Raw genomic sequence first — 10,976 nt, 5'->3', positions numbered from 1 at the left:
AGAGCGCTCGCGCTCGCCCAGCGAGGCTGCCTGCCGACGCCCGCGCGTCATCAACACGAGCCCTGAAGGCAGAGCCTCCCGTCGTGCTTAAGGCAGCAGCGGCGGCTTTTCATATTGCTTTCGAGGAGTTCGCGGGAGCTGCCGCCGGGGAAGCTCCGCCATGGCGCGCAACTCCGGCCAGGTCTGCCACTACTTCTTGCAGGGCCACTGCCGCTTCGGCGACAACTGCTGGAACGAGCACCCGCGCCAACACGCCGGCAGAGCCAACGCGGGTAAGAAAGGGAGGCTGTCCCGCTCCGCCTCTCCGCCGGCGGCTTCTCTCCGTCCCCTCGCGCCGGCCGACCTGCTGCCCTCCAGATGGCCGCCGGCTAGGGCTGCCCCCTCTATACTGGCAACATGCGGGGTGGGGCGGTTGGAGGGGGGCCGAATTTTTTTTCATCTGGTGCTGAAGTGACTTCAGAGTAATCCGTTTCACTCTATGGTATCCAAGGCCGGATTTAGTTTTGATGAGGCCCTAAGATCCTGAAGGTAATGGGGCCCCTTATATGCCCCTTATATGCCCAGCTGTCCTTGTTGTTGACAAACTGTCGCTGTTTTTTTTGTTGAATATATGCTGTATGGTAATTTATGGGCCTAATAGGTATCTAAAGCCATTTGCACATAACAAAATATGTATTTTATCAAAGTAATGGTTGAATTGAAATACAATTAAGAAGTATATTAATAGTGAAATAATTATTAAGCTCTAACTTAAAATGATTTTTTATTCATAACAAACCTAATAATGCAAACACATTGGCATTTGGCAATAACAAAAGTTCCTTTAGAAACACAATTTATGAAGACTCATAATCTAGTCACTAGAAACTTGCTATAACATGAAATAATAACAGCAAACCAGTGATATTTTAGGAAGCAGGTGGGGCACATTACTTACGTCATAGGAGCCTACACAACATACAATACTGCTGCTGTATGTAGGTTTTATTTTGTTTGTTTTTTATTTTATATTTTGGAAATGTACATCCAGGTTTTTTTCCCTTCAAATTTTTTGGGGGCCCCAAGAGAGTGGGGCCATAAGTTATAGCTTGTTTAGCTTACACGTAAATCTGGCACTGATGGTATCCTAACAGGATGGGCCCTTTGGAATTTGCCATGTATGCACACACACAAATTTGTAAATGTGCATGGCTACCCAGAGCTTAGCTATAGGACCTTTCCAACACATGCATGTGGAGAAGATCCCTAACTTGGCAGAGGGGTTGAGAGAAAGAAAGGAGACCTAAAATACAGGACAAAACTGTATCAATACAAGATGTAGTATTTTACATTGAAATATGGGACAATCCTGGACAGGTGGCAACCCTAGCATTGGCTAGGGCTGATGGGAGCTGTAGTCCAGAACATCAGGAGGGCACTGGGTTGGCGAAGGGTGGCTTGGAAGCGAGGGAAGAGAAGCAGCCCTCTCTCTCCCTGGTGTGGCTGACCCAGTGGGCTGAGCTGAGAGTGGTGTTGCCGTGATCATATTGTTTGCGGCTCTCTTGCATTCCCCGGCCACTGCCACCATCCTCCGGAAAAAAAACAGGGCATGTCTAGACCAGCCTTTTCACAACCTTGGGTCCCTGGATGTTCTTGGACTACAACTCTCATCATTCCTAGCCAGCATGGCTAGTGATCAGGGATGATGGGGGTTGTAGTTCAAAAACATGGGGGGGGGGGACACACCAGAAGTTGAGAAAGGCTGGTTTAGACTAACAAGACAATCCTAACCTTACCTAGGTAGCAGTGGGCGTAATGTAGCCTTGCTCTGTGCCAGGTCACCCTGGAGCAGGTGTAGCAATTGGTCCAATGCCTTGCCTCCCCACCCCTCAGGATACTAGATTTTGAGACTTTCTGCAGGCTGTCACAGGTGAAAATTCAACAGGCAGCAGGAGTAGTGAAGCTGGTGTCTCTCATAACTCTTACTTAACACATCTCTTTCTTTCCCAACTGAAGGCTCCGGTCGAAGAGTAGCATGGAGTGGACATAATCAGAGATACAGTAACCCTGTACAGACATCCAGTTTTTCCAAGTCAACCAGCTGGCACAACAGAGATTCTGGCTTTCCACAGAATAGATATGCTGCATTAAACTCCACTGAAAATGTTGGTAATAGTGGCATTGTAGATGAGGAAGATAAACTTCTGTAAGTAACAATTTCCTATCTCTCAAGTTTTAATAGACTTTAAATAAATTTTATTAAATGGCTAATTAAAAAACAAACCTGAACCCTATGGCTGCAGTCCTGTACACAATTGTTAATATCCCAGTGAGGTAAATAGGAGTTAAGAAGAATTAACTGTGTACAGAATGCCTGCCTGTGTCATTTTCTTCATAGTGGCCTTTGCTCATAAAAGTTCCTAATATTAAGAGCCAGTTTGGGCATAATTAGCCTGAATGAGTGTTGGTCATGCTTATTTCTTATGCTATTGGCACTTTGATCCTGTTTAAAGCAAATCCTGCTGTGTCTGAAGTGGTAGACCGTGGCTTAATGATTCTTTAGTTAACATTCATCCAGAGTTTCCTGTTTCAGATGTAATGGGAACTGGTTTCCTTTAAACAAGATCAAACTGCCAAAGCTGGCACTCGAGGAGAGGGAGGAGCATGTGAGTCTGACACTTGGTCCTGTCTTCATAAACTGCATTTGGGAATGAGAAAGGGGAAAGACTAGCCTAAGATTCCTATCCTATTAACAGAGAAGAATTGTTTCTTTTCATATAATTTCAATCTTGTTGATGTTTCATTGGTGTAGCTAATTTTTGTCCTGACAGCTATTAAAAAAAATGTGACTTGGTACAAATATGTTTCAGATTGGTTTAATATTGGCTCTGACGCAGCTCTTGCTTCTTAGTTGTGTAAAACTAGAGGCTCTAGATGGGGATGTGCATTGCCATCTGCATCAGACTGGATTGGCATCTGTGCCCCCAAATGATGCAGATGTGGATTTCTCACACTGAATCACTTAACAATTTTTTTTATTCAGATGTGATTTTCCCTGCTTATTCAAGTACATCCTGTTTATATTTGATCTTGCACCCACTCTTTACACTTGTTTTCTTTGAATTTTAGAAACTGAAAAAGAGTATTGTAGCAAGCCACTTATAAAACATACCGTTTCTTCTTATCACAGTAAAGCTTTGACTTGGCTCTGTATTTTTTTAAAAAACACATTGAATCTAGCTTTAAGTAGGTCTTCACTGCCTATCTTTGGTTTCATTTGGCTTATGACTTTTGAATGTCATTTATTCAGTGAAATTATAATGAAAGACATGGAGAGTTGGGAATCTTCAGGACAATGGATGTTTTCCACCTATTCACCTATGAAAGAAAAGCCGAATATATCAGGTAGAATCTTTCCTAATCCTCTTAATTACCCACACATGCTTAGGTTTATTTCTCACTTGAATACTGTTATTGGATCCCAAAGAATGAGGTGTGCTTATATAAGTGAACAAAAGGTGTCTGTCTTTTATCTTTCTTTCTTTTTTTAATGAGGCTTTGGTATGGACAATGCTTCTAAAATTTCTGTTCATTCTAGCATTTATTTAACTAACCCAAAGTGGGAGTTTTTGCAAGACCAGAATCTAACTACTTTATCAGGTGGGCAATTTATAATAATGTGATTTGCTAACTTGGCCGCCTTGTATTATTTAACCCAGCTTTATCTGTTGCTGACTGTCATGGCAGCTATAGGCTCCATGAGAGAAAGAAGAGTTGCGAAACCAATTTTTCCTTTATGATTTTAGAAGTGTGCAGTTGGGGTATGTACAGTATATGTGTCATTGGCAATAGAGAAGGATTAAAAATCTACCAGTGGGCCGTTTGGTCTTTTGCTGTCTCTGATTCTTCATTGCTAATATTACTGCTCCTGGACAGTGTTTCCTTTCCCCCTTTCCCAGCACTCAGTCAGGCTCGAAAAGTGAGCCCAGCTTTGGGAAGGACGGACGTAGAAGGCACCTGAAAAGGAGAATTGAGAGGCTCAGAAGGGGCTAAACCAGGCATAGGCAAACTTGGGCCTCCAGATGTTTTGGGACTACAACTCCCATCATCCCTAGCTAACAGGACCAGTAGCCAGGGATGATGGGAGTTGTAGTCCCAAAACATCTGGAGGGCCGAGTTTGCCTATGCCTGGGCTAAACACTTACAAATTCTCCCTACCACGCATTGCTTGTTACCTGAATAAATGTAGACTTGAAACTGCATTTCTTCACACGATGTCTTGAATGGATAAATGATTAATTTGCAAGCTGGCATAAGCTCTAAATTAAGAAAGTACAAGGTAGCACAGATCACAGAATATGTTACATACCATGTATTGAAGTAACTTCTGGAGTTTTTGAAGTATCGTGCTTTTGAAATAAGACCCAAATGCATGGTGAAAGCTATTAATTGATTCTCTGGTGCCATTGTCATTTGCTTTTATTCTTGGCCAGTGTCTCTTGTCAACAAACATGAGAGTTGTTGGGGGGATGCATTTACTATGATTTCATAGCTGGGGATAAGAGCCGTATTATCTGTCTTTCCAGGTTTTGACTGTTCCTCTTCCTGCAGGGTTTCCAGACTTCTTGCCAGAAGAGTTGCGTCTTGAATATTATAATAGCAGAGCAAACAACAATGTACAAAATTATGTGAGTCTCTACATATTAATAATAAATAACAAGATGAAAGATACATAAAATTATTAAAAGATTATCCAAAAAGAACTCCCTTAACGAGAATCAATTCTTTTTGTCTTAAGGCAGTCTTTTTTTATTTTATTTTTTTTTATAATTCCAGTAGCATTTTAAAGACCAACTAAGTATAAGCTTTCTAGGTACGAGCTTTTGTGTGTATACACACTTCTTCAGATACTCTGAAGCAGAGGTTGCTCCAAACTTATAACTGTTGATGACTGTTAATGATGGCAGTTGGTTCCACAGGGAAGGGCAAGGGATTTTTAAAGGGATAGATGACCAAAATTAGCTTTAGCATGTATAATGGGACATGAATCCAATATCTCTATTCAGACCAGGTCTCTCCATAGTTTTTAGTTTGGTAATGAGTTGTAACTCAACAACTTCTCTTTCAAGTGTATTTCTAATATTCTTTTGCAATAAGACAGCTACTTTAAGATCTTGCATAGAATGTCCTGGGAGACTGAAGTGTTCTCCTATTGGTTTCTCTGTTTTATGATTCCTGATGTCAGATTTATGTCCATTTATCCTTTAACGTAAGGTTTGTTCTGTTTGTCCAATATAGAGAGCTGAAGGGCACTGTTGGCATTTGATAGCATATATAATGTTGGAAGACAAACAATTAAATAGGCCTGGGATGGTATGTTTGATGTTATTGGGGCCTTTAATGATGTTGCCCGGGTGTATGTGGCAGCAAAGTTGGCATCTAGATTTATTATAGGCTCTTGTGCCAGTGTCCATGTTAAGTCTGGTTGTTGTATTACTGTGTGTGAGGACTTGTTTAAGATTGTGTGGCTTTCTGTAGGCAATGAAAGATTTTCCTCTCGGAGTTTGGGAAAGAGAGCTGTCATTATCTAAGAAAGGTTGTAAATCTCTGGTGATGCGTTGAACTGTTTTAACTTGAGAGCTGTATGTGATTACTAGTGGTGTAATATTGTTTAGTGTAAATGGCTGTGATTTGGAATCAAGAGCACCACCCCCAAAATATATACATTTGAATTGTGGGGTAGTAATGACATTCTTCTGGTTCTGAATGTGCCAACACATTTTAATCACAGCTGCTCAGAAATTCTATTCCTTCTTGGTTTGATTGGCAGGGTCCTAACACAGTCTAATCTCCCTTTTTCCCCAGATCAATTCAGTCCAGCAGTTAGCAAGCCAGTGGAGAAGTCGGTTGCTTGAACTGAAGAATATAAATGCATCTACTAAAGCGGCATTGGTGAGTGTAATAGAGAAAATGAAAAGGTCTTCATTTAAAGTTTTAAATTTATTTTGCAAGGTTTGTAAATCTTTAAGTCATGTTTCGCAAAGCAGTTCACAATAATAAAATCAGATTTGTTGATAGAAGATACTGTCTCTACAATAAACATCCAGAGTAAGGGGTATTATTCATTGGCATTGTTCAGCTTCTAGCTCTGCTTCCTTGAAAGATGGTGGTGGCCAAGGGGGTTCAAGAAGGCAGAAAAATAGGTTACTAAGAGGGCAGATGTTCTTTAGAGTGTGTGTGTGTTTGTTTGTTTGTTTTTCGGCGAACTGATGCTTTGCTCTCAGAAGTAGCAGCAGCCGGAGACCATCCATGGAGGAGGTAACCTCTTACACAGCAGCTGGAATTCCTCCTCCTCTCAAGGAAGCCAGCCTTTTTGCACCTAGGACTGGCAGAGGGAAGCCTGTTCCACCCTGACCCCTGCTGGCTGACCAACTGAGAACTCATCTGGGCTCAATTTACCACAGGAGTGGGGGATATATCAAGACCTGGGCTGACCAGGGTGGGGGTGCCCCTTTGGGGGGAGCTGCTTCAGAGGGAATCAAGGGCAAGGAGCAGGCATGTAGTTTGTGGGAACCTCTGGATCCTCTGCTGTTGTTTGAGGCTCGGGTGGCCTCAGCAGCACAGAGTGCCTTCCATCAGCTTCGGCTGACAGCCCAGCTGCGCCCCTATCTGGACACGAGTAGCCTAACCTCTGTTGTCGATGCTCTGGTAACCTTCAGATTAGATTACTGCAGTGTGTTATATATAAATATGGCTGCCTCTGATGACAGTACAGAAACTTCAGCAGTTGCAGAATTCAGAGGCCAGGTTGCTCACTGGCGCAAGATGGTTTAAGCTAGGCATAGGCAACCTTCGGCCCTCCAGATGTTTTGGACTACAATTCCCATCCCTGACCACTGGTCCTGTTATCCAGGGATCATGGGAGTTGTAGGCCAAAACATCTGGAGGGCCAAAGGTTGCCTATGCCTGGTTTAAGCATATTACATAGATCCTGGCCTGACTGTGCTGGCTGCCAATCAGTTTCCAGGCCCAGTTCAAAGTGCTGGATTTGACCAATAAAGCCTTAAATGGCTCAGGACCACAATACCTCAAGGACCATGTCTCCCTGCATGAATGGACCCAGACCCTGTGATCATCCTCTGAGGCCTTTGTGTGCCTCCCGCCACAAGAGGTCTGGAGGGTAGCAATACAAAAACGGGCCTTTTCTGCGGTGGCTCCCCACTTATGGAATGCTCTCTCCAAGGAGGTTTGCCTGGCCTCTTCATTACATTTCTTTAGGCACCAGGCAAAAACCTTTCTCTGTAACCAGGCTTTTGGCTGATTAAACAATCTGTGGCCTTTTAAATGTGTTTGTGGGAGGGGGATTATTGGTTTGGGGGTTTTTGTGATGCATTTTTTGTTCTCATTTTGTATTTTTCTGTTGTGAACCACCCTGTAATCTTCGGATGAAGGGTGGCATTCAAAATAAGCAAATAAATAGAGCCATCTCCCCAGTTCAACAGGTATTCTGCTGATGATTATCCAAATAGAGATCTATTCATTTACCTGTGGCCTTCCAGGTGTTGCTGGACTTCAGCTCCTCTCAGCATCAGCTAATATGGCCATGAGTTGGGGATGGTGGGAGGAGTTGTCCGGCAACATCTGGAGGACCTTAGATTCCCCATCGCTGCTGTAGATCCACACCACAAATAAAGTGAAATCATAGTGATGGTAATGTAAGTTGGCTTATTCTATATCAAATATTTGTTCACTTCTAACTATACATTTTATATTGAATTGGAAGCAATAGTACCTTTTTTCTTCTGTAACATGTAGAACCACTTCTCATTGTTTTAAGATATCTGAATTTAAGAACACGGCTAGTCAGCCACCACCTGCATTTGGGTTTGGAGGACAGCAGGCATCGGCTTTTGGATCATCAGGTAGGGATTTGTTTTGGCTGGTGGTGGGTGGAGGTTTGCATATTCTTAGTTCCGATAGTCCTGGGATTACTATCGTTTCTTTGACCTTACTATTGCAAACTATTGCTTTTCTTTGTGTGACAATTGCAGCCTTTCCTGTGGATAATAAATCTGCTCAAGCCTTCTCCTTCAAACCAGCTTCTGAACTTGGCAGCATCTCCTCTGGAAGCACACCTGCGTTTGGGAGCCTCACAAGCAGCCAGGGCACTGCATCTTCCACCACTGCGCCCCATGCCGTCAGCTTTGGAGATCAACCTGCTTCATCGGCATCTTCCTTTTCATTTAAAATGGCTACAACCACTCCAGGTGGGTTTGGAGCTTCTGGTTTTTCAGGGTTTGGCAAACCTTTTCCAGCAAGTTCCCCGGAGACTGCACCTGCATCGGTGTTTGGGACAGCGGCCATTACCCCTGCTTTGAATCCCGGATTTGGCAAATCTTTTCCTGCCAGCTCCTCAGACTCCACATCTGCTTCGGTGTTTGGAACAGCTGCTGCTTCTGCTTCTTTGAATTCGGGGAACACACTGTTTGGGCAGCCGGCAAGTCTCTTTGGGGGTAATGCAACATTGCCCCCTTCCACAACCCCTCCCAGCACCACCTCTGCAAAGTTATTTACCCCAGAGTCGGAACTGTCTGCTGAAGAACTGGAGCAATTTAAGGCGAAGAAATTCACACTTGGAAAAATCCCTTCCAAGCCACCACCAGCAGCACTTCTAAATCTGTAACGTGGCCTGAGGTTGTTCTTACTATCTTTCCCTGTGTGTGCGAATATCAGAGACACTTTGATTTAATCCTTCAGAAGTTAAATTCATCTATGGCTCACCATATTGTTTCAGAGAAGTTACATTTGTTTCTAGAAATGTGTGATCTATTTGGCTTGTTGGCTCCAGAATGAATATTTAACTTGAGAGTATTGCATAGCAAAATGTAGCTTTGCAAGGAACTTGAAAATGTAGGAAACCCAAGCTGCTCTTTTCTTTGGTGGAGTTAGCTTCCATACTTTATGGCAATGAAATGTTGTGCTAATGATCTAAAAGGTACCGTATTTTCGCTCTGTAGGACGCACCCGACCATAGGACACACCTTGTTTTAGAGGGGGAGAACAAGAAAATAAAATTCTCCCCCTCTCTGTGCAGCGCCCCTTCAGCAAAGCGGCAGGAGAAACGGAACCCCTTCCATTTCTCCGCCCGCTTCGCAAAAGGGGCGCTGCGCAGCTCTCCCTCTCCCACATTGCCTTCGCCTTCAGTGAAGGCAACCCGAAGCCTCCGGAGCGCAGCGGCAGTTTCTGCTGTGCTCCGGAGGCTTCGGGTTCCTTGCGCTGAAGCCAGGAGAGTCTTGCTCTCCAGGCTTCAGTAAAAGCAACCCGAAGCCTCCGGAGTGCGGCGGGAGCGCTCCCACTGCGCTTCTGAGGCTTCGCATTGCTATCGCTGAAGCCAAGGAGCCTGCATTCGCTCCATAAGATGCACACACATTTCCCCTTAATTTTTGGAGGGGAAAATGTTCGTCTTATAGAGCGAAAAATACGGTACCTTAAAGTCCCCAAATCATACCTTTTGGACACACCAGCTATTCCCCAGCTATACCAAAGTTATAGAACCCACAACCCCTCCCTGCCCTTTTGTTGCTATAATCTGGCCTCAACAGCTTCAGTACCACAGTAGTCCTCAGCCTTAGCTTTTCTAGCTATAATTGGTTGATTTAAATGAGCACATCTGTCTGCTGTGATTTGGTGCTGGGACCAGTTGTTACCACAGTGCTCTGCCTTACTGTAATTCTGAGTGTACCCTCTTAGCACCTAGTCTCCTAAAGCCTTCCTTTGTGTGTGACTGTTTTAGCACAACACAGGAAGCAAACAATAGCATAAACTAGCTATCCTCCCTGATAGCAGTTGGGCTTACTCTCATTTTCTGCGAGGTATAAGGACTCCAGATTCATACAAATACTTTAGTTTTATTTTATGCGTACTGCAAGTGTGTGCCTTTGTTTGGTCATTCTGATGCCCCAGACAACAAAAACCACCTTCTCATCAGGTAAATTTTGGTACGGAAATCAGTACTGAATTTGATTATGACACTGAATTATTTTTGTTTCAATTTTACTTGTGGTTAATGATGGTTTTAATTTTAATGTCTGCCGCCCTGGGACCTTTTTGGTAAAGGGTGGATTACAAATATCTAAAACAACTAAATGAATTTCTAGTCATTGACAAGTAAAGATTAAGCCCCACACCATCTCCTGTCTGTGCACACCACTGCTTTTAGAACTTCATGCAAGAGACTCATCGTCAAGCAGATCAATTTGAACTTCGGATCCCTTCTTCGCTTCGCACATGGTGCCCCACCTCTTACCTTTTCATCCAGTGTCAATAGCTAAGCTGTGTGCAAAAGCTGCCAAAATTGTGGGCATAACCAGCCACCCTACTTTGCCTGCCCATGTGAATGTGAAGTGTAGTTGCAAAGGGTCAGTAACTTTCTCATGAAGGGAAAACATTATGTAAACCGATGATTTTTTTAAAAAGAGAGTGAGAGCAGGTCTTTTATTTCTGTGCATTAATTTTGTACTGAAAATGAAAATTTAATGGATAGCAATCCAACTGGTTTAGAGACCCTTTAATATAAATGCATGACACCATAGTAAAGGTAAATAGGTAAAGGACCCCTGGACGGTTAAGTCCAAAGGCGACTATGGGGTTGCGGCACTCCTCTCGCTTTCAGGCTGAGAGAGCCGTTGTTTGTCCACACACAGCTTTCCAGGTCATGTGGCCAACATGACTAAACCGCTTCTGGCACAACGGGACACCATGACAGAAGCTAGAGCGCATGGAAATGCTGTTTACCTTCCTGTCGCAGCAGTGGCTATTTATCTACTTGCACTGGCGCCCTTTTGAACTGCTAGGTTGGCAGGCGCTGGGACAGAGCAACAAGAGCTCATCCTGTCACAGGGATTCGAACCACCAACCATCCAAGAGGCTCAGTGGTTTAGACCACAGCACCAACCGCGTCCCATAATGACCCCATAGTATGCCACCCTAAATAACAG

General features: G+C 43.7%; 1 protein-coding gene across 1 annotated transcript; it reads left to right on the top strand.

Moving 5' to 3' along the window:
- The first annotated feature begins 135 nt into the window (after positions 1-135).
- Positions 136-10,035, top strand: NUP42 (nucleoporin 42). The gene is made up of 7 exons (XM_083578808.1): positions 136-272; positions 1,996-2,185; positions 3,290-3,384; positions 4,591-4,667; positions 5,845-5,931; positions 7,817-7,901; positions 8,031-10,035. The coding sequence occupies exons 1-7, from the start codon at positions 161-163 to the stop codon at positions 8,660-8,662; spliced, it is 1,278 nt and encodes a 425-aa protein (XP_083434934.1). The 5' UTR covers positions 136-160; the 3' UTR covers positions 8,663-10,035.
- Positions 10,036-10,976: the final 941 nt, after the last annotated feature.

The sequence above is a fragment of the Podarcis filfolensis genome (genome assembly GCF_964270895.1).
Source record: "Podarcis filfolensis genome assembly, chromosome: 12".
Taxonomy (NCBI): domain Eukaryota; kingdom Metazoa; phylum Chordata; class Lepidosauria; order Squamata; family Lacertidae; genus Podarcis; species Podarcis filfolensis.
Note: the sequence above shows the minus strand (reverse complement) of the source record. Positions and strands in the feature narration are given on the sequence as shown.

What these genes read in the sequence shown, in the direction of transcription:
- NUP42 (XM_083578808.1), top strand. Translation starts at nt 161, where the DNA reads ATGGCGCGCAACTCCGGCCAGGTCTGCCACTACTTCTTGCAGGGCCAC. An exon ending in CGCCGGCAGAGCCAACGCGG is followed by an intron (nt 273 to 1,995) that starts GTAAGAAAGGGA and finishes TCCCAACTGAAG; the next exon opens with GCTCCGGTCGAAGAGTAGCA. An exon ending in ATCGGCTTTTGGATCATCAG is followed by an intron (nt 7,902 to 8,030) that starts GTAGGGATTTGT and finishes TGACAATTGCAG; the next exon opens with CCTTTCCTGTGGATAATAAA.